The sequence below is a fragment of the Maniola jurtina genome, chromosome 6 (genome assembly GCF_905333055.1).
Source record: "Maniola jurtina chromosome 6, ilManJurt1.1, whole genome shotgun sequence".
Lineage (NCBI taxonomy): Eukaryota > Metazoa > Arthropoda > Insecta > Lepidoptera > Nymphalidae > Maniola > Maniola jurtina.
The window spans coordinates 10,076,724-10,101,678 of NC_060034.1; the positions used below are offsets into that span (position 1 = coordinate 10,076,724).

Consider the following 24,955-nt stretch of genomic DNA (forward strand, 5'->3'; position numbering starts at 1 on the left):
GCATAACATGGATCAAGGCTGAGGTTTCAGCGTAGGTATTTCCCCCGTGCTTAAGGAATGCCGGTTGGTCTCAAACCGATGGCCTAAATAAGGCAAATACACGTATCAACTGATTTTCCACACTAACAGGACGTTCTAAATTAGCAGATCTCTCCACTCATTATATCTATTTTGAGGAATTGAAATATTACATTAAATTTTTTTATAATTCAATCCGTGTAAACCTGTTAGCTGGTCGAGAAGTCTACGTGTTCACCCAACGTACTGTACCAATTAATTACTTGTAAATAACTCATGACTTAAATACCTAGGTGTTTCTATAATTCAGCTGAGTTTATTTCTTATTTTTATCTCCTCATAATGCCTAATCTTAACCACTAGTATAGACGATCACACCGTACCATCACAGAAATTTGATGCCGAGTGACCAGGGATCTATGTACGTATTCGAAATAACGATATGACTAGATTTACATTAACATAAAAATAACACAACGTAGAAATTGTGATTGGGTATTTGAGAGAGAAAAATTTATAAACTTACATTACTATTTATAAATTATAAGTTTTAAGGACACACTTTGCATGATTATTTTATATATATATGTTGTACATTTACATTTATTTATGTATAAGGGGAGCAGGAGAGCAGAAATAAGCTGTATGTCTTATAAATGTAAAATTTACAGGTTTTCAGAAGATACTACAGAGATCGAGCAATTATTCATTGCTTATTTCTTAGACTTAACAAATTTTGCTTAAAGTCTGGGAATTCATATAATCAAAGCACTTCGCGCATGTGGTTGCAAATTATAGCAGTATTGCACTATTATTCTAATTACAACTTTGCATATTACTAAATAATTACAACTTTGCATATTACTAAATTTTACACGGAAAGTAAAAAATTAAAAATATTTAAGATAGTACCAAAGTAGGTAAAAGGAATAGGGTAAAATTGAAAAAAAAAGGGATGTCTTCAGGTAGGAAAGGACGAAGAACAAAGCAAGTAGGTGCGGGGCAAAGCGATGTTAGTACCGTAGAATCGAACGAGCAAACAACGACCTTAGGGAATGCTACATTAGAGTTGATTTTGAAAAAAATCACCGAATTCGAAGCAAAATTACATCAGTTAAATTCAAATACCGGTTCAAATGAAATCGCGAGCGTTTTTTCACACGAGTCGAACGGGATTAATGAAAATGAAAAATCTGATAGGCAGGGGTCAAATCTTGAAACCGCGAGCACAAGTACATTATCTGAGACCCGGAATTTATATGTTGTACAGCCGTCAGTAACTAAACCAAATTTCGACGGAAAACCATTCACTAACCCCATCGTTTTTCTTAAACGATTAAAGAAATATATAAGGGCGGTAAATGGATTAGATCGTGAAATAGATATAGCGTTAGGTTGCATCTCGGGGCATGCTCGGAAGGTTATGGATTTGTACTCGAAAGGTTGGACTACGTTCGCCGACTTCGAGATTGATTTTAGACGAAATTATTGGACCGAACAAATTCAGGAATCTATAAGATATAAATTGATTAATGGGGTATATTCAAGCGATTCGGGAATGTCGATGTCCGAACATTTTGCTGAGCAAGCAGAATCAATGCAGTCATTAACTATTGCGTTTAGTGAGAGAGATTTGGTCAATTCTATTATGCGACATTATGCTATAGATATACAGCGATTATGGTTTACTAGAACAGAAGAAGTTAACATCATGAACGGAGCGAAATTTCTTCGAAACATAGAGCAAAATATTGTTGAAAAACCTAGGCAATTTACGAGAGGTACTGTTAGTAATAATTACAGAGGTAGACGATACAATGAGTCATCATCGAGACGACCTATTGTAGCAACAATGTCAACAAGAAGTTGGAGAGCTAGGGGAAATTCGACGAGGGGACGCGGCTATCGTGGTCGATTAGGTTCTAGGGTTAACTTTAACAGGCCTACGGTATCCGAATCTAAACAAATTAGGCCGGCTATCACGTTCGTGAAAGAGGGCGAGAATCTTACTGTGTCTAAGAATGTGGGGGAGGGTTCATCAAAAAACTAGAATGCCCAACACAAACGAGGTCAAGTCAGTTAGTCTTGTGTGGCACGGGCGTCAGAAAGACCTCAGATCACGAAAGGACAGGTGTAGTCTATAGAATCTTAATTAATAGTGGATGGAAGCCAGGACAGAGTTTGGGGACCGGAGATAAGGGACTTAAGCGGTTATTAAGAGGCGGCGTTGATTATAACGAGTATAGTAGTCAATTTGAAATTAGGAGTATAGGAATCTTATTGGAAAACCAGTTTGAAAATGTAACAGAGTGTAATGAGTTAGGCGTGACTTGTGAAACTTGTATGAGGAGAGGTTTGAATGTGTACACAATGTATCATGAATTAGATGAACAAACCGATGTGAGTGTTGATTATTCTTTACCTAGGTTACCTGAAGTATGTGTTAGACTGTATGGAAGAAGTATGAGTGCACTCATAGATACGGGAAGTCAGATTAGTGGAATAACTAGGGAATTGTACGACTCTATTCTAAGAGAACATGGGACATTGCCAGAGATCGCTATTCCAGCAATTCAAATACAAGGCGCGTTTGGATCGCGAAGTGAAAGCACAAATCGGTTAGTACTAATAGAGTTTCAGTTAGGTAGTACTTTAGTTGAAGCACCTGTACTAGTTATGCGACGTCTTCCTAGGTCATTGATACTAGGATACGATTGGTTAGAACGGGTAAAAGGAATAGTGAACTGTAATGGTGAACACACTTTGACTATTGAACATATGGGCGTTAGGTCTTGTGTTAGGCTGAATTCGGACTGCAAAATCGAAAGGTTAGGGGGAGAGACGAACGCAGCCACGATCAATTTAATATTAAATCAAAACTCTAGGCCAGTGGAACAAAGTGTATTAGACATGAATTTAGATAATGAGAAATTTAAGGGATTAAAATTAGATGACGCGAACTTAAGTAATGAACAAAAGGAATTATTACTACCTGTGTTAAACAAACACTGTAAGGTATTTACGGAAGGTTTAGGTTTGACAAACAAGTACGTACACGTTATTGAGCTGTTAGACGAAACACCTTTTGTAAAACACAGTTATCCGGTACCTTTGGCGTATAGAGAACAGGTAAAAACCGAATTAGAAGAGTTAGAAAAACTAGGCGTGATCAGACAGGAAGCGACTCCTTACTGTAGTCCTCTCACTTTCACTAAGAAGCGAGATGGGTCAATAAGACTCTTATTGGACGCACGAGAGTTGAATAAGAAAATGGTAGGTGACGCAGGCGCGCCTCCACTCACATCTGAGATTTTACAATCCTTTCATGGAGTAAATTATATCAGTTTAATTGATTTGAATAATGCCTATTTTCAAATACCTTTGCATAAAGATTCTAGGAAGTATACTGGGTTCTCGTTCATGGGGAAGACATATACTTATAATGTTTTACCTCAAGGTTTAAAGACTTCTGTAGCAGGGTTCTCGAGAGCAATGGATTATATTCTAGTAGGAGTACGAGAGTTTTGCGTAAACTATTTAGACGACATAGTCATATTCACTACCGGGGACATAAGGTTACACTTAGAACATTTAGATCGAGTGTTAGATAAATTAGAAACCGCAGGTTTAACTGGAAGGTTAGAGAAGTGTCGGTTCTTATGTGTAGAGGTAAAGTTGTTAGGACACATAGTAAATACTAACGGGGTACGTATGGATCCTGAACGGGTTAAAGCCATATTAGACTTCCCTATACCTCGGACTATAAAACAATTACGAGGATTTCTGGGATTAATAAATTATTTCAGAAGATTTATTTCAAAATATAGCGAAGAGGTTAAACCACTGTGTGACCTATTAAAACAAAATACGAAATGGTCATGGACAGAGGAAATTAACGATTGTTTTGAAAGGGTCAAGAAATTGTTTATAGACACGATACTTCTTGTACACCCAGATCCTAAGGGAACTTATTATTTACAAACCGATAGCAGTAATTTGGGGGTTTCGGGTTATGTCTATCAATTGAATGAAGCAGGTGAAGAACAAATATTAGGGTTCTGTAGTAAAGCATTGACAGAGACAGAACGCAAATGGACAGTTACTGAACAAGAACTATGGGCCATCATTTTCAGTTTGTCAAAGTTTGAAACATATTTGAGAGGAGCGAATTTAGTCATTAGGACTGATCATAAAAGCCTGATATTCTTGCAGACGTGCAAATTATTGAGCGCTAGGATGATACGTTGGGTACATTATATAGGGCGATTTAATTACACAGTCGAACATGTGAAAGGTAAACTAAACATTGTAGCAGACGTATTGTCTCGACATTTAAAGGGGACCACCGATGTATTAACTAACAAGGTCACGGGGCCTGAAATGAATCTATTTAAAACATCATTAGGACGATTAGTGCGGGAGCGATGGAGAGAGATAGGTAGTTATCAAAGTCGCGACAAGACTGCTAGTGAGATAATTAGACGCGTGCAAACAGCAAACACTTCTGAATCAAAGTACTACGTGCTTAAAGAAGGGATTCTTTATAGAACAGACATAAAAGGGGATATCTTAAGGTTATATGTTCCCGAGAACATACTAAGGGATTTGATAGTTAGCATACATGAAGAAGTAGGTCATTTCGGGCGATACAAGGTTTATGCTCTGATGAAACGTCAATATTATTTCCCAAATATGTCTCGTATAATAGGTCGTGTTGTAAGAGCTTGCGAGGCATGTCAAAAGTCAAAACATGCTTTGGAAACGCACACGGGGCCGATTAAAACTGTAATAGCGAAGGAAATAGGAGAGAGAGTTTTTTGCGATATTTTTGGACCTTTACCAGCAGGACGATTTGGTTTTAAATACATATTCGTAATGCAAGATGCTTATAGTAAGTTAATCAGACTATACCCACTACGCCAGGCTAGTGGGAAGGCTACTTTAACTTGTGTAAAAAAGTTTCATAAGCAGGTCACAATTAAGACATTATGTTCAGACAGAGGCGCGAATTTTACTTCAAAGGTTTTCGAGTTAGGTATTCGCCAACTAGGTATCGAATTAACGCACACATCTGTTAGAAATCCACGGCCAAATTCGACAGAGAGGGTTAATAAAGAGTTAGGTAGATTATTCAGGACGTATTGCGACAAATCGCATCGTTCATGGGTAGATCTATTATCGGATATAGAAGATTGTTACAATCAGGTAATACATACTACAACGGGATATTCGCCAAACGAGATTATATATGGAAAACGTACTCTGCTATCGACTGATTTCAACACTGACTCATCGGTGAGGGCAGACTTACAGGGTGAACCGTTAGAACAGATTCGACAGCAGGCACGGCAAAACATAGATAAGGCGGCCGAAAGTAGGCAATTACATTATAACAAAAATCATAAATTAATACAATTCGAAATCGGAGATTTAGTGAAACTTAAGACTTTTACGAAGTCAGATGCGGATAAAAAGTTGACAAAAAAATTCATGCGCTTATATGAAGGACCGTACATAATAGGGGCAGTTCCATATAATAATGTATATACATTAATAGACGTTCATACTGGTAAAGTTAAGGGTAACTACAATGCCATTCATTTGTTTAGGTACTATGTAGATAACTAGAAAGATAGGTAAAACTAGAGTATTGAAAGGAACAGAAGACAGGTAGTTTGGGGTACACTAAACAAAGAGATACCTGAGTTAAGTAGTTATGGTCATGCCCGAGGGTATAATAGATAGGCGTGGGAGGTTTAATACTAGCGTTCTAATACAGATAAGGGGAAAAATAGATTTTGAAACGACTAGCACAGCTGCAGGGACAAAAGGAGCTACGTGTATTAAAAATCTATTTTGGGGGAGTGTGAGATAGTCATACGTGTGAGATAGTCATACATATTCATCGTATATTTTTTTTTTTTATGGCCGTTACTTTAAGTTTTGCTTTTAGAAAACAAACGGTTTGTGAGAGAGAGATAAATCACTCTAAATGTCCAAAAGAATGGTAGAACAAAAAAATTAAAAATGAAATAAATTAAATACTGAGAAATACGTCTTAAAACAAAATTTCTTTGAGCCTATCCATAAACAAACAATAAATTAGCTTAAGTTTTTAAAATTGCGTTAGGGTCGGTCATAAATTTAATAAAGTCGTCAATTTTAACTTAGAAATCTTTGTAAGTGTAATAAACAATGCGATATTATTGCAACCAGATTGCGCGAAAGTAAAAAAATACCATGGGAACATGAGAAGCAAGTGTGGAGCCAAAATCGGACCATTCAGGAACACCGAGGTGTGTCAAAAGGCGGAACTTTGAAACACCATTTCTTCTGTCCACCAATAAAAATTCAGGGGTGCGCAGGAGACGATCAAAAGACGAATCAGGTGCTTTCGTGTGTTTTTCTGTTACAGGAAGAGGGAGAAAGTCGAAAGGTAGAGAAGGGAGACGATATTAGCAAAAGGACAGTGGACGAGGGGGATTCATTCGGTCCTCAGCCTCGAGACTCATCACTCTATTCGAGATTGTCTCGACATCCATTTCGATATTCTAAATTAAAGTTTTTTTTGAGAAAAGAAAAATTGTAAAGTTTAAATAATAATTTTAGTATTGTTAAAATTAGTAACTAGTAAAATTTGATAGTGTAAAATCTTAATTAATCAGTGTGTATCCGGGCCAGCAGAAGCTGATATATGGTGATGTACTAATTTACATTTAATTTTAACTAGATTATTTTGAAATCAGCTCCACAACCCTAGTTAATTAAATTAATTGATTGATTTAATTAGAAATGAATCCAGATAATGTATTACACACTTTGTATTTTATATGACGTAAATCGGAGATCCACAACCGGGCATCAACAGAGGTGGTCCTGCATATTTTGTTTGGTGTTATAATGATTTACATAATCCTCAAATTATGAATACGAGGCTATAGAAAAGGTGTCTATACTCTAGACCGCACAATGAGTCAACTTCACGTTTGAACATAAGATTAAACTACTTAAACCAAAGTGTTTAAATGAGACGAAATAACTAACTGTGGAGCTGGGATCTGGATATATCTAGATTGATTGTATATAACTGTGCATAATTGTGTGTCCTTAAAATTTACTTTATTATAGAAATAAGAATTATAGACAATATCTTCATTAATTATGTGGGCATGTGTGTATTTTAGATAAAATGGTGTACATAACATTATTTAAAGCCGAAAGGGTTTTTTCGTTTGAATATTTGCTTTTCCCTTTCAATAATTAGTATGGCTTAGGAAGCAAATGTTCGGCCGGGAATTAATTAATATAATAAAGTTACTTAATTTCCAGTCTAAATAATAAATTCAGTTTCTCTTCTTTCTTTTTCTAAATACTCAACTGTATGAGTAAATAAACACTTATTTACCAGAAATAAATGCACTTGGGTATAACTGTCATCTTTTATTTGCTATATTTAGATACATTTCCTAGACATTTAATAATGGAGATTCAATTTGTTTGGAGGCTAGACTACCATATTATAATATTAACAAAGCCATTGATACAAAGAAACCATGTATCGAACTAACTTGAACTCCAATATTAAGATTTTCTCATATGACCTACATACCAATCACAATTCCTTTACTATTAAGTAAAATTTAGCCTAGTTTTTTTTCAGCAATTCATCTAATTATAATACTAGCTCTTATTCAGCATTAAATAGGGATTATAATTGAATTAGCAGTCTAATGCAGTCCGATGGAATGACTTTTGTCGTTACGATTATTGATTTGGTAGAAAAATCACTCAATAGCTAAAATAAGGTGGTGTGCTATAAACTACTAGCTACCACGGTATAAACATCGTCTTCATCAACATGAACAGCTTTCACCGGCTCACTACTGAGCGCGGACTTCATAGAGAACTCTCGATCAAGTTTTCCTTCATCATATGGTATTTTATACCATTATGTGAAATTCTCACGATGGTTTTTCCGTATATTTTTACTATAACAAAACGATCAGTACCTAATTTACCAAGAATGCTCTCCACTACTAAAGATAATAGAGTCGGCTGAGTTCGAATCTCAGGCTAAAGACAAAGGGACCTTTTACTTTCGAGAAACAGCTAAATTTCATCTACCTACTAAAAATACCCTGAACGAGACAATGGAGTACACGCTGCCTCCGGAGGACAGATGGCGAGGCAGGTAGGTACCTTTTTTTTATTGTGTACCGATCTTTCCCAAACAGCATTTTAGGTAACATTATCTGTTAAAACCGACGCCAGCTGAATTTGTGAATCACCGAGTTTTGATAAGATAAAATTACTAGTTTTGCTGTACTTTGTAATTTCTTTGCTTGATATTTTATGGTACATGGTTGATTGGTGACGTACCAATAGCGAGATTCCGGCACAAAGCAAACACGTCATGTCTTTATACAGCTGGACTCTCCGAACTAATAAATTGGCCAATTTATTGACAATCAATCAAACAAATATATAAATATACAAAAATACCATGGTTTTGGGGCGAGCCCAGAGCTCATTGAAAAGAACCTAGGTTTCCGTACCTAGGCAATTGAAAACGCTTCGCAGCGAAAATAGGAGGGTCCAATTGCTGTGCCCCGCATAACATGGATCAAGGCTGAGGTTTCAGCGTAGGTATTTCCCCCGTGCTTAAGGAATGCCGGTTGGTCTCAAACCGATGGCCTAAATAAGGCAAATACACGTATCAACTGATTTTCCACACTAACAGGACGTTCTAAATTAGCAGATCTCTCCACTCATTATATCTATTTTGAGGAATTGAAATATTACATTAAATTTTTTTATAATTCAATCCGTGTAAACCTGTTAGCTGGTCGAGAAGTCTACGTGTTCACCCAACGTACTGTACCAATTAATTACTTGTAAATAACTCATGACTTAAATACCTAGGTGTTTCTATAATTCAGCTGAGTTTATTTCTTATTTTTATCTCCTCATAATGCCTAATCTTAACCACTAGTATAGACGATCACACCGTACCATCACACTGTGAATCAAATACACTCCTGCGCTCCGCCATCATGAGAAAATCAATAATCTTGTAATCGTGTAATCTTTAATAATAAAATTCCACAATAGTCTAAAAGTATGCTCCCAAAAAGCATAGTATACCCACAATCGAAGATTATGTAAATGATAAAAAGGCTTATATCTACATGGCATAATATTGTAAATGGAATATTTTAAAAGAGTAACTACCTACTGAGTTTCTTGCTGGTTCTTCTCGGTAGGATAGGCGTTCTGAAGAACTCTCTTGACGATTTGGAAACACTTGTAAAAGTTAATTTGAATAAAAAATATTTCTACTTCTATTTCTATATAGGTAATTCAAAGATTCCTTTTCGAGAAAGAACATGGGCTTGACCATAGACCTATAATTGACACACTCGAAAAAACTCGATAAACTTATCTTTGTTTTAAAATAATACAGAAACTGCTACAAGTATAATATGTAATCTTGCAAACTTGTGAACTGTCATAAAACAAGTAGTGAATAGAATAAAACACGCTCTCTCGATTTGGCACGATACCAGTTACGGTCAATGGTTAGCTAGATACGAAATATAATTTACGTTTGCACTGAAAATGACTTTATTGATGTCCTGTATTATTTAACACTGGCCTGTTTCATTTGGTCCCAGATGTTGACTATTGTAGAGATTTTTAGAGACCACAGTGTTATGACCATCGATGTATATGGATTAGCCTTTCCCATACAATTCCGTCCGCAAAACCCATAACCATCCATACTCGTATCCATAACCATCTACCGTCACACAGTTATGCAATGAGCCTTACTTCTTTTAAATGTTATTTATTTAAATTTTTATTAAACAAAGGTTATTATGATGTTAATGAATTTTTGGAAATTTTAAATAGTGAACGCAATAATTAATAATAATTTGACATGTTTGTTACATTAAATAAATTCAATAAATTTTGCACGCCATGCTTGGCAGGATATGAGATTCCACATAATATTTAAGACCAATGTACTATACCATATTCTAGCAAATAAACACTTCTTATTCTTATTAAAAATACGCTTGAATCTTACGTCATCGTCATTGACAAAGTCAATAGACTTTTGCAAATTCTATTGACTTTTTGAACACGTTTTATCTTCGAAGGGCCCATCCATATACATCGATGGTTATGACACTTGTGTCTAGTGGCTTTCATGAAATTCGTACCGTGTACCTGTAAATACCTGTGTAGGTGGTAGGTATAGGCTACGTCTAATTATAGTAGCTACTAAGGTAGTCAAATTACGATAAAAAATGGTTTGTTTACCTTAAGAAGCCAAGATTTTCTAGTTATGCAAACCCGGACGTGCTCATTTTAATCGTGATTTGTGTCAGTTCTGAGAGCGAGCATACCTCTGCGGGCCTGTCGAGTGCAGGTGATAAATCGTAAGGCGCCATGACTTTTTACTAACGAGACAAGTTGACGTGTGTCTGCTTCCAAACATATTCACGGTGCGATTGTTAACGCCGAGCTGACAACTCGTTTTTGTCGGTTTTACACGGGGCATTTTTGTTGAAACGGGATCGGTACGGAGAGACCGTCGGAATGTTTTCGTCCGATTTCGGGAATGGAGATTTTTCAGCGCGGTTCAGTAGGCGCCGTGTCGTACAAATGCACCGATGACAATAAATATCGGGCGCGGCGAGCCGTGAAATCGAATAGGCTCCGTCTGTGAGCGCTTTACAATCAGCAGCCGCCTGTCGCACGCCTATACCCTCCCCGGCGGCGCCCCGCTATAACTTACTGACTTTTCCATGCATAAAAACTTATTTCGACTCTATTACCTGAATGAGGCTGTTCATATTTATTAAATCCGGTTTTGAAACTATAAAATAAGTTGTTCTCTTTATTTTAGTAATAGATGTCTAGTGGTAGTTTTATTTTAAACTTATTTAACCTGAAATTCAAATTCAAATTCAAAGTATTTTTATTCAATTAGAATTTTACAAGTTCTTTTGAATCGTCAAAAAAATTTCCTACCTACCTTTCCTACCGAGAAGAACCAGCAAGAAACTCGGCGGTTGCTCTTTTCAAAGATTTGATATACCTACAAAATGTACTGAAATGTGTCTCGAAAGATGCATAATTATTTACGTCCAATTTTTTGTATCAATAAAATATACTATTATGCCATGTATAAAAGTAATTGGTGTCCCGCGCATTGCTGGAGCGCGCTGCAGGTCAAATCCACGCTCTTTTATCATTTACATAATCTTCGATTGTATAATATGCTTTTCTCAGGAGCATAGTTTTAATAGATTTTTTGAACGTATGTAAAGGCAAGTCCAAAATTGAGGAATTTTGTTATGAAGTGGTGATAGCCTAGTGGTCGAGACTCGAGACGTCCACGTCGGCCTCCTATTCGGGTAGTCCATCCCGCGGTACACACCTCTACACACACACACACACACACATACGCACACACACACACACACACACACACACACACACACACACACACACATACACACAAAACTACCTACCTGGAAAATTGAGTGATTAAAAATAAATATATGTACCTATACATATACACTTCGCTTGATAACCAATTGGCAATATCTAGACAAATAAATAATTGATACGCATTAATTATGTACCTGTACATTAAGAACGTTTCTAAACGATACATTTTAAACATTCGCATGCAAAAGGGAGTACTTAATTTGCGGCAACCTCTCCCCCCAGTCCCGTGACGCGTGTTCGATTAGAGCAAGTAATTCCGGAAAGGAAATTGAAATCTTAGCAATGCCCCGTGGACTAAATTTCTACCGGAATGAGGCGTAAAATGAAAAACAAACCCTACCCTACAGCAGTAGGCGCATTCAGAAAATATTTTATGTAAAAGATTGGCATAAGACTGAATTGCATTTATTTTTTACTAGCTGATGCCCGCGACTTCGTTCGCCTGGATGTAGGTTTCCAAAAATCCCGTGGGAAATCTTTGATTTTCCGGGATAAAAAGTAGCCTATGTGCTAATCCAGGGTATATAATCTATCTCCATTCTAAATGTCAGCCCAATCCGTCCAGTAGTTTTTGCGTAAAGGAGTAACAAACATACACACACACACACACACACACACACACACACACACACACACACACACACACACACACACACACACACACACACACACACACACACACACACACACACACACACACACACACATACAAACTTTCGCCTTTATAATATTAGTGTGACATCCTCCACAAAGTAAACCAAAACTAATAGGAGATACTCTATTTTTGTCACTCTACAACTGTAACTGAATCGATTTATAATTAATTTTCCAGTAAAAGCTAGGAATATATATAGAAGAATCAAGTATTTACAAGTTTTAAGTTTTATTTTACCATAATCGTACCGCAATAGAAAAACCATCGCAAAGTTTAACCAAACATCCATACTAATATTAAAAATGCGAAAACGTGTCTGTCTATCTGCAAGCTATTCACGTCTTATGCGCTTAACCAATTATGACTGGTACAAAGATAATTTGCATCCTGGGGACGGACGTAGGCTACTTTTACCCAAGAAAATCAAAGAGTTCCTACGGTATTTTTAAACAACCAAATACCAGATGGACCAAGTTGCATCATCTATTTGGTAGAGACTGCTTATATCCCCCAGTAAATCAAAGAGAAATAGTTATTTGTGTTAAATTTTCCTCTTTTGACTAACAGCCTTAGCACATAATATAGCACGAACACCGACCAATCAGAAAAGAGAAACAAAAACTCCCAAGGGCCCAAAACCAAATTTTGCTTCCGCGATCCCCTGAAGCCAATTTTCGTTTTTCGAATAGGTATGATGAAACATAAATAACATATTTCATTATAGTAACATACTGCTATTAGAAAGCATAATAAACAATAACAGTTTAACTGTAAAGAATCACAATTCTAATAATATTCCCATACAAATTCGCCACACGCGGCTGAATGGTTTGATATTTAACGTTGCATTCGCACAGCGCCACAATGATCGGGCGCGGAGTAATGAACATGAGCCGCGGGCCCAGGAGTTTAATTTTCCTCTTCCGCGCGGCTGTCCGCTCGCTCGGGCTCATTAATGGCGACAATACCTCGCGCCTCGTCATTTGCGCCTCCACCACTCTCGAACGATAAACAATAGCTTGCTATATGAGCGTTTGGACAAAATTATTGTTTGAAAAACCTTCTTTGTTGTGTGTTTAAAATTTTAAATACTGTAAAGGACAAAAAACCAAGAGGAAAAAGATATTTTTTTACACGAATAAACTTACTTAAATAAGTCATAAATTTTTAAATTTGTATTATTTGTCGTCATACACTCTGAATTTCAACTCTCTGCCCATTACAGTTCAAGAGATACAGCCCGTTGACAGACAGTCAGCGGAAACTTCGTAATAGGGACCCTATTTAGCACTTTTTTGGTACGGAACTTTAAAAACATGGTAATATTTAATGTTGCATTCGCAAATAGCGGCGTAATAATTGGGAGTGGACTAATGAATATAAGCCGCGGGCCCAGGAGTTTAATTTTCCTCTTCCGCCATGTTGTTCTCTCGCCCAGACTCATTACTGGCGACAATACTTACCATGCGTCTCGTCATTTACTCCGTGATTCATAAAACATACATGAGTGCTAATTATAATATGTTTAATTAGCGGATTTAATTAGTACTATCTGATTCACTCGACTTCGTCCGCGTGGATTCATCAAATCATTAAAAACGTATAGATTTACTTAGATACCCAGATAATTATTATACGTCTACTTAGATCAACTTTAATAATAGGTATGTATATCAACATTTCCCGATATACCCATTTTTATTAAACACCGTACAATAGAATATTAAAAGCTACAACAAAGCACACTACGCTGATAGTGAAAGATTTATCTATCGAAAAAGGTAATGCCCCCCATAATAGTCTAAGTTCCGATTTGAACTGCGACATTAGTCTCATGAATGAATCATCGTGATCGTGTCCCCGGACCCGGCGGTCATATTCGATTAGCACGAATAATTCCGAAAGGGAAATTGAAAAGCTAAAGCGGTACCCTAAGGACTTGCTCTTTCTGTTATTTGCCGGCAGATGCTACAGCTACGCGCGGAATACTCAACTAGATTCATTTTCAATATATCAAGCCTCTTACGACCCTTGTTTTGTATAAGTTCTTGAATGTTATTGTTTAGGAAAGACATGAAATTAATTGTGTAGTCACTGGCTAACTTGCCTGTGTTTCACACCCGGTGGCTAACTATGGAGTTATATCTTAACTAGGTTATGCTCGCGATTTTATCCGCGTGGACTATACAAATTTCAAACCCCCCTATTTTACATCTTTAGGGGTTGAATTTTCAAAAATCTTTTCTCAGCGGATGTCTTCGTCATAATAGCTACTGCATGGCAAATTACAGCCCAATCAGTTCAGTAATTCGAGCTTTGCGTTGATAGTCAGTCAGTCACAGTGGGACTGTGACTGGGAACTCCGTTATTGTCCGGGATAAAAAGTGTCGCTCAGCAGGTTTTAAAAATATTCACGCAAAATTCACATCTATCTGTTGTGTCAAGATGGAAGGACAAACCATTTGTAGTTACATAATCGAGGTGATTTTTTTATTGGACTTAAAGATCTGGATAGTGACAATTTTAATCCCTCAAAATCAAAGAGGTCTCCCGAAATTTAAAACCTTAATTCAAATGGACGTTGTCAGGGACATCTGTTAAAAATTGTGAATTTTTGTTGTTAACAAAATTGACCTTGTAGGTTCGCTGTGATTGTTCAGTCTCGTAGTGTATTTACAGTTAATGAAAGGTCGGCATCAGACAGCGGGCGCACAGTTTGCTTTGTCTTTGGATTCAGTTGTAAACAGCAAATAGCCGGACACGGTTCTGTTCGGTAATCCGGTGTTAATTAGCAGCCGGTCGGGCACGGTGCAGGTACGACACACAGATCTAACGTTAGACAAACACCTATTGAATTTTAATCTTTATTTACAAATACTATAAATGCTTAAACATAAACATTGCATGACAAAAATGTCATGCAAACCACTGCAACGAGGCAGGATGCCCAGAACGCTGGCTGCGTTACTTCGTTGAATGGCCAAACTAATATGCTGACCGAGTAACTGCCAGACCTCCATGAGTTGAATTTTGTTTCTGTTATTCGGCTAAACTACATAAAAAACATTTAGTAAAACATCAAGTTTTTTCAGTAACAGTATAAGAAAGTAGCTTTTTGGAGCTTCCGCACCACCGCACTATACAAAAGTACGAGTAATTAATACTAAGGTTGAGTTGTTATCAAAAAAGACGCCGGGGCTTAACTCTACCAGTGTGCGTTTTGTGTCTTACACACATGTGGTAGATAGAGTCTTGAGTTCTTATGACATGTCATAAGTGCAATTATAAATATATAAGTTGGCGTCGTACATATGGTATCGAATACCGCTAGCGAATGTTATATTATTCCTATTACAATACCTATGGGTCGAAATACCGCGTGCATTAGTTTGTAAGCATTCCTAATGAATTGGGCCAACAATGTTTGGCTATATCTGCATAGTAACGCATTATAAATAAATAAATAGATAAATAAAACTTAATTAGCTTAAAAAGATTAGGATTTAATTTTCCGGGACAAAAAGTATCCTAATGTCGGGATGAATTCCTGGGACGGATGTGTCAAAATACATATCACAAGCTATCTCTGCACCAATTTTCATGAAAATCGGTAAAGTGAATGTGCCGTGATAAGCTGGCGTTAATAATAACATCATAGATTTCGATGTGAATGTTGGCAAAAATTTTCAGCAGTGTGTCCGGCTCGTCCCCATTGTAATGTAACGAAGTAACGCGCGCCGCATACGACCCGCTTTTATCAAGTTGTTACGGGCGCGTGTGTTGTGAGAATTCATAATTATCTATCTTAAGCGCAAATTGTGTTGTTAGGGATACGTTTTGGTTGGAGATTCTCTAATAAATTAAATGTTAAAGAGATATTAATTAACACCCATAATTTACAGCGATTTATTTAATTTTTTGTTTGTAGCGAAATTTTTTTGCGTACAAAATGGTGCCTAAACACAAGTAAAGTCATTTTTAAATTAGATAAATAATTGTATCGATTTATATAGTATTGCTTGTGGTGACGCTCATTAGGGAAGCCCTAAAATTTTCATAGCGACAATTTATAGAAATACACAGTCTGTGACAACCCTCCAGCTATACCTAATGGTTCATGAGAGACAGCCGGCTGATAGACAGACAGACGGACAGACGTCCGAAAAGACGGACGGACAACTGAGGTTTAATAATAGGTTCTTTTTGGCACCCTTTGTGCCAACCTATTATGGAACCCTAAAAACTGCCTCTTGTTATTTTAGCCTGATTTTTTTACTGTAGGTAAACTAAGTTCTAGTAACAATCCGCTTTATTTAGTTCAGGTATAATGAGGTAAGTTTGAAATCCTCTGTCGCGATAATTGCATCGGGCTACCGTTTCAAGTCCAATAGTCTTCCGGCCGACAATTAGTTTCGGATTAGTGGCGGTGTGGTCCCGCTCGTATAATACAATTCTTGAAATTGCTTGTTGTTTCTATCTAATAAAACTCACCTAATAGGCTCAGGAAATTTGTACGGTTTGTACATCATTATCTTACAAATTCAACAATTCACAATCAAAAAGTGTACAGTAAAAAAGGTTTGAAAAAAGTTCTTTTTATGGATATAATTTTTTAGAGATTTTTTTTTAAATTTTGATCTTAACAGCTTTTTGATAGGATTCGCGTAAGTAATGTGGGTTAAGCACTTTCACTTTTTCTGCCTGTATAAAATGAAAAATTGGAAAGGAAAAAAATGAGTAAAAGCGAAAAAATTTGAAGAGGCATCAATATTGAAAGCAAAACTTAGAATAACATTTCCGAACACAATATAATCTGGGGGTAAAGTCATCTTCGACATGAAAGAAACACATCGAAATTCTTAAGGGGAAAATATTACTTTGCAATCGCGAAATTCTTCGCTGAAACAACTCGCGGGGAGGTAACGTTCATTTCGACAAAAGACGAGCAATATTCCGTGCACAAAGGAAGGCAGCCGATAGATTCAATGCAGTGACACAAGAAATGGCAGAACAAAGCGGTAACAAAGCTCATATTGAAAGTTACATAGGCAGACGGAGGGCGACCGCCCGCCGTATGATTCGTTTGTCGATCATAAATACATATTTGAGTACTTCGATTCATTAGTTAAGATATCGGTTTCGGTAGAATTGTTAATTATTTCGACTGTGTAAGATTTTTTAATGAATGATTTCAGTACAACTTAATTTTAAGTAGTTTTACTATTTTTGTTTTTCAGTTTGTGGAATGTGTGACTGGAAGGATTTGCAGACCTTTATCTTTCACCCCCGACCCAAAAAGAGGGGTTTTATAAGTTTGACGTGTGTATCTGTGTATCTGTCTGTGGCATCGTAGCTCCTAAACTAATGAACCGATTTTAATTTAGTTTTTATTTTTGAAAGATGGCTTGATCGAAAGTGTTCTTAGGTATAATCCAAGAAAATCGGTTCAGCCGTTTGAAAGTTATGAGCTCTTTTCTAGTTACCTTAACCTTCACTTGTCGGGGGTGTTATAAATTTTTTATTTACATTTGTTAAAGTTTTGATGGACTTCAAATGGCGCTTCGAGCGCGATATCCATCGGAGACACAGGTTTGAGTCTTGCCAGTGTCGCAATTTTTGATATGTATTTAAAATTTCCTTGAAGTGTACTAGATAGAGAACCAGCGAGGGCCAGACCTTCGTTATTTTGTAAAAGCTGAAAGTTCTCTGCGTCTTGCCTCCAACACAGGGAAGAACGATCAGTGACTACGAAGTTTGGATCCTGGTGGTTTTGGGAAATAACAGGTAAAAAAGGTGTAAAAATTTTACGTCAAGGTATAAAGTCATTTTTTTTTTCTTCGGAATAGTATTAGAAATCACGTCATGCATTGCCAGACACTTAGTATCGTGGCCATCCCTGCCATATATCCTTATACTTTTGAACTTTATGGGTGTCTGGCAGAAGGTTGCCATGAGCTAAAAATTTCTTATCATAAACTAAAGGCTTACACGAAACTAATGTATTTTCTTGTGAATTTTTCTCTTACAATATTGTGTGTTCCAAGTTTATACTGAACCAGTTCTACACATTATCTTGGTTTACTATAACTTGTTAGCTATTGTTCTCACGATATCTATTAAGTTTCAGATTTTACGATACGTTTAGGAGTTATGTAGAAGACCACCCAATTCACGTAAAACTACAACTTTTGTTGTCATTATTTCGTAAACGGTATTTTTTCCAAAAACTCTCCAAAAGGCCACTTAAATGATTTTAAAATACTTACCTATTCAAAAAGGTATCATTTACAGAGGAATTCTGAATTAAAAAAAACTATGCCTCTGTGTAAGAAAAAGGTTTCTATCACTGTGCTAAATTTTAACTTTACAGCTGTAATAGTTTAGTTGTAAAACTAAAACACATACTATATTACAACAATTAACACACCGAACGGACGGACAGATGGACTGGACGAAACTGTGAAGGTTACTTGTTTTAGTGCAGAACCCCAAATAGTAAAAAAAACGATCATATTTTTAACAGCTTTAATTAGTTGTGTCATACTTGAAAGTTTGAGGAATTTTGATGTGAGACGCATGCGCGCGTTGTACGCGCCACCCCTTAAGCCTTACGACCGCCTCCCCTAACAAACATTACCTGAAAATTGAACCTTCTGCTCTGAGACATAAAGATTTACGGTATTCATCATCTATCCAAAGTTCCAAACTCAACATGATCCTTCAGTTCTAAAGCCGTCATTATGTTAGCGTAGGAAGAATTAAATTTTCGTTACCTTATTCCCCGTGTTTCCATCCACTGTCATTTGTATGTTTCGCACACTAGGTTTTATGTAAATTAGACTTAATGCGGTGTGAATAAGATGTATTTTTCATTGTGTGTCAAGACTGGTAGGATAATAGTACGGTAAGGAGCACAGTGCTCAGTCGGCTACGAGCCACCACGTAGATCGGATCAGTTACACGGTCTACAAACGGAGCGCGATCGTAACTTATTTCGTAGAGTCGTCGTAGTTCGTAGTACAACGTCGGCGTAGCCTATAAGCAGTGCTGTTTATATCCCGGCGTTTTTTATTCTAGTCATATAAATATAGCAATAAAGGAGAACACAAAGCGAGGTATGAATAGGAATAAATCTTTTTTCACTTTTAATTTTACACAATGCTTTACCGGCATACTTATTTAAATATTCAAACTCGAATAAAGTACACGTTACTATTCCCTTGAAGAAGTTAAGGATAAAATGTTGCTTTAATTAAATAAAAGTATACTGAATAGGTATTGTCGGGCTTATGGCTGTTAATGAAAACAATGTTACGCATACCTACTTAAAGTTTAATAAAAATTGGGATCACGTTTTCTCCCTTGATTTTAATTAATATATTTCTCCGTTATATTAAAAGGGGATTGTGTTAATGTATCTTATAATAAGTAAACGAGAGTGAATGTAAATCGTAGTTAGCGAGGCGGGCGGCGCGGCGGGCGGGATCTCCGCGTATTTGCCGTTTCCTCGGCATTCCCCAAGTTAATTAAAGCCCATTTGTACACTGTCTTGCGAAATATAATTTATGAAATGAGAAAACATTTTCACGCCTGCGAAATATTTAAATCAACCCATTCCGTGGAGATTCCAAAATTCAATCGTTTATTTTCAACGATAAGATTTCTATGTTAATCAGGAAACTGTTTCAGCTTTCCAAAATTGTTTTACAAGCGGAGCGTGAACAATTATCAAAATAGCAAATAAATTACTGTAATAATTTCTGTTTCAAAGATTCTGTACAAACATTCAAAACATACTTCATTCTACAAAAAGTATTTGGAAAAAATGTTAACCTGAAAATCCACAAGGGAGTCAAAGCTCTTATATAAGGAGACTATTGATAAACAACAACCTCCACTCCACCTCCTTGTCGAATCCAAATAAGCCCGCCTCAAACCTTAGCCACGCCTACTATAAGCCTAAATATGTTCTTATGTATTATTCTATATACATATAATAATAATTAATAAAGTTCATTGTTATAATAAATATCAAGTGGGTACCAAGATCTTACACATTCATAGTACAAGCCATAAGTTTGACAAAATCAGTCGAATGTTTGTATTCCAGAAACGTATTTAAATAATAAAATGACTACTCAATATGATATTGTAAACTTTATTTATTCGTTTTTTACTGTAACGAGGATTGATGTTTATTAAATAAAAAGTAGATTTTCATTTCATCTTAAAATATACAAAAAAAACTTCTTTTGTAAGGAAGTTTAGATTCTTGAATATAGGTGAGAAAGTTTTGTAACTTATTATCGCTAACAATCAGAACAATATCGAACGAAATCAACAGTTAGTGAAACTTTCACAGCTAAGAAGCCAAAACTATGAGCACAATGTCGGGAGAATAGTGAGCTTTATAACAAGCCGGCCATCTGAAGTTGTTAAACGTGTCCGAGCAACGACCACCGCATAATTCCGTGGTTACTTTGAAACCCCGATAATTTCAAAATGTTCTCGAAATCATTGTGAGAACCTAAGTACATAATTTCGATTACCAAAAAACGTGACGATTTTGTTAAATTAAGTTTATATTGTCGCCACATAGTAGGAAACATGAAGAAATTTTTAACTTTAGAAATACTTTAAATTACGTATAATTTCTCTTAAAATAATTGCTCAGTTTCAACAAAAACAAGTGACGTTTAGCAGTAAAACCCTAATTTTGAATTTGCATGTTCCAATCCATATATTATTAAAAGAACAAATTAGTTGTTCTGAGAAAGGGGGAAGAATTAATAAAGAATAATTACATGGACATACCTACCTATTGCTAATATACGCTCACGAAATCCAGAATTTGTTTTTCATTGACATGCCAATTTATAAATTGTATACTTAATATACATAAATATCTGAAAATCTTTCAGCTTCATGGATTGCTCTGTATTACAAAACGACGGAAAAGCAAGATGATTATACCCTTATTGTATGGGATGTATGTCACATAAGAAATAACAACATTTACATTTACATCACTACAGAGTATGTACTGAAATTTTCATGGGCGTCTCAAAAGTTTAGAATAAAACTAAAGCAAGGTGATGGATACCAGCTCCCTAGGCCGAAGTAGACAAACGCCCGCTGCGAGAAATCACATCGTTTACACCGACCACAAGGGACGAAAGTGAGTGTTAACTTTAAGAATATTATATGTTTTGTTGATTTAAGGATTTAAACGGATGAAGATGTAAAATCGTTCATATTATTATACCTCGAGAAATCGAATCGATCATTACGAAAAGTCAATTAGAATTTTTCAGGAATCAATAAAAATCGTTTTATTTCAAAATTAATCGAATTTCAAAAGATTTTTTTCAGCTGAATCGATGTTTAAACTTTATAAGGAATATAGGTTACTTACCTGGTTTTTACTTAAGATATACTACCCTTAAGGAGGGTTAAAAGCATAAAAAGTAATGTTTGAGAAAAACTTGACTTATGCGGTATTCGAAATGACCGATTAAATTGTGCCAACTGCTCTTTGTAAAATGAAATCTGTTAGCAACAACCAATTTTAATTTGGTTATTATATTTTGAATAATCAGTAAACATTTCGGATTTATCAGGTTATTTGACTGCGGTACCACTAAATTAGGTTATTACTTGAGTTTCGAGCTCCAGAAAGCTGTACTGAAAGCTTAAGCTCCCCCTCCCCTCCTTGTGAAGTAATTCTAGCGCGGAGTTAACTCTTTAACGAGCTTACCTACTCGTAGATTTGCAGGTGAGAATCATTGGTGTTACAGTTGGAACTCCTTTAAAAATGGTATTTAAGCTAAATTTGATTATGATGAAAGTGTAAATTATAAAATTTAATACAAGCGGTGATAGCCTAGGCATTAGAATATTGGTCTTTAACTTTTCGGAGTTATGTCCGTTTTAAACAATTAATTCTTTTGTTTTAACGGTGAAAAATAACATCGTGAGAAAACCTCCATGCCTGAGAGATCTACATAATCTTCTCAAAGGAGTAGAAGTTTGCAAATCCGCATTTGCCAACTTCTTGGACTACGGCCTTAACTCCTAGAGTATACGAGTATATACTGTGACACTTCTGAGAGGAGACCGGTAGGTACGCGATGAGTTCAGATGATGATGATGAAGGTTATAATAATATTATGTTAGTTTCTATGGTTAACTTCATTAGCGGAAGAGATAATTATTATGGTCTAGGTGTGATGATTGTTTGTTTGTGGTTAGACTGCAGTCACTCAATTAACAAACTGGTACTTCAAATAAGCATTTCAAATAAACTGCACCAATTAATTGAAGGGGCTAATTTAAACCAAACAAATGAGAGCTATTATTTCTCTCAATTTAGTCTAACAAGCAAGTTAAAGTCAAAGGTTCGTTGAAACGCGGAACCCAATGGCCGTGAATTTTGTAATCTTCATTAATTTCAACCGAAAGTTAACTGGAAAGCTTCTAACTCTTGTTTCGGTGCCGTAACTTTATTACGGTAATGTGTCAATTTGAAATAGTAATTACGAAAGGAAACATAGTGTGAAAGAGTTGAGTTGAGTATGCGTTCTGTTGTTTTGTCGTTAGCGTCGAGAAATGACACGAATTATAGGGAGATACCGCAGATCCTGACTCCCAAGGGCCTCCTAGTTTAAAAACTTTTAAACTCTAAGGGCGTCAGGCGATGCATGACGTGAGATCTTATACTATTTAGACGAAAATATAAAAAAAGACTTTGACGTAAGATTTTTTACACCTTTATTATCTGTTATCTTCCAAAGTCACCACGATCCAATCTTCATAGTCGCTGATCGTTCCTTCCTGCGCTGGGGACAATACGCAGAAAATCTTTCAGCTTTTATAAAATAACGAAGATCTGGCACGCGCTTGCTCTTTATCTACAAGTATGAAAGTCTGAAAAAGATTTTTGAAGTAACAATTTTGAATTTATTTGAAACATAATTATATATTCCTGTATAATTATCTAAAACTAAATAGGTAACAGATTAGCAAAATAACAAAAAAAAAAAAAAACATTTCAACGAAGTGAAAAATATATTAGTTTAAGAAGTTTCAGAATTATTAACGGCACTTATAGTTCACACACACAGTAGACAGTCTTTCAACTTCGTAAATAAATAAAACATACAAAATATACAATATTGTAAGAAGAGAACAAAGAGATTTATTTGAACTATTAATCTATGCAAGTACGGATTGCATTGTTTATTCAACAGAATAAATTTACCATTACGGCCCCTTACAAAGCTCAAGAAACAAAGAAAAGTTGTTAAATAGGAGCATACTAACAACTTCGAGAAGTTGATTACGGAGAAACTTTTAGATAGTTGCACATTTTCTCTTGTATATGTCGTTTGTATAAAAAATACATAGCTAAGGTAAAAAAAACCAACAGACTGTTAAAGTGATAGGCTAGTTAAAAATCTCTGCACATGATCCAGTACTGAGCAAGTACTAAGTATCTAGATAAATAAATAATCAAAGGACGTAGGAAATATAAATGTTTTTAACAGATTCAACTCACGATACTTAGTTTAAATGCTTTAATAGAATAGGTATAGGAAGTTGAAAGTTCAGGCAATACAGAAATCTATTATTCTACTGAAAAAAATACCAAACGGACGATAGCTTAAAAAACGTTCTCTGCAGAGTTGTGTATAATAGATTAAAGCCAAAGCGTTATTAATTAAAGCTGATGCCCGCGACTTCGTCCGCGTGGATTTACGTTTTTTCAAAATCCCGCGGGAACTCTTTGATTTTCTCGGATAAAAAGTAGCTTATGTGTTAATCTAGGGTATAATCTATCTCCATTTCTAATTTCAGTCAAATCCGTCCAGTAGTTTTTGCGTGATTGAGTAACAAACACCTATACATTTTCACATTTATAATATTAGTAGGATTAAGATTAAGATTTTTGTTATTTAATCATACGGTAATGAGCGTTAGGCATTACCTTTAGTGTGGTCACAGCATAAGGGGAATTTGAATAGTAATGGCTTGGGGGTCCACGGTGGGTGGTGCGCAGAGTGCGCGAGGTAGGACAGCCGAGTTACTTGTACAGTTTCCGTTAGTCACATTTTCGCAACAAGGTATTCACATTTCGAGAACGGGAAAGTTGGCGTTATCGTGTTTAAAATAGAACGACAGGCACATCTAACTTTGTGACGTAAAATGGACATGTCGCTACTAAGGCTTCGCACCGAGACATGGTTACATGCGGTTTCACATTTTTATAAATAAAATAGAAAAGCCGGTTCCGCAATTTTTGACATGTATTTAAAAATTATTTAGATATTAAGATTTAGATATTATCATAAAGAAAAAAAAATATGAAAAATAGAAAAGGTTTTTATTAAAGATAAAGTGATTTTAAATCGTTAAACAAATCCACCAGTTATGGGTACAAACAGGCGCATGCCGCGATATAGTGCATGTTGTTTCATTGATTCTTTGGCTATAGATGATAATTTGATGATAGATTCTATCATCAAATTATCATATTATAAATAATATTGTGCCCTCGTGTTGTGTGAAACAACGACTCTTTTGACACCAGACAAATAGATGACGCCTACGACTTCGTTCGCGTGGAATAAGGTTTTTAAAAATTCCGGGGGAACTCTTGGTTTTCTGTGACAAAAAGTAGCCTATGTCCATACCCCGGATGCAAGCTATCTCTGTATCAAATTTCGTTAAAACTCGTTAGTCGCATGGGCTGTGAAAAGC

General features: G+C 36.0%; 1 protein-coding gene and 1 long non-coding RNA gene across 2 annotated transcripts in view; one reads left to right on the top strand and one right to left on the bottom strand.

Moving 5' to 3' along the window:
• Positions 1 to 1,695: 1,695 nt before the first annotated feature.
• On the bottom strand, positions 1,696 to 23,090 carry LOC123866061. Its single transcript, XR_006796116.1, has 3 exons — positions 22,943 to 23,090; positions 19,742 to 19,744; positions 1,696 to 1,706 (listed from the first exon to the last, which is right to left on the bottom strand). It is a non-coding gene; the product is annotated as an uncharacterized LOC123866061 (long non-coding RNA).
• The window catches only part of LOC123866058 (delta-sarcoglycan-like), a 54,557-nt gene continuing 48,739 nt past the window's right edge, over positions 19,138 to 24,955 (top strand). Inside the window, exons 1-2 of the mRNA XM_045907385.1 lie at positions 19,138 to 19,311; positions 21,118 to 21,374. Of these exons, the coding sequence (XP_045763341.1) occupies positions 21,292 to 21,374 (83 nt within the window). The 5' untranslated portion in view covers positions 19,138 to 19,311; positions 21,118 to 21,291. The remainder of the gene's footprint in view (positions 19,312 to 21,117; positions 21,375 to 24,955) is intronic.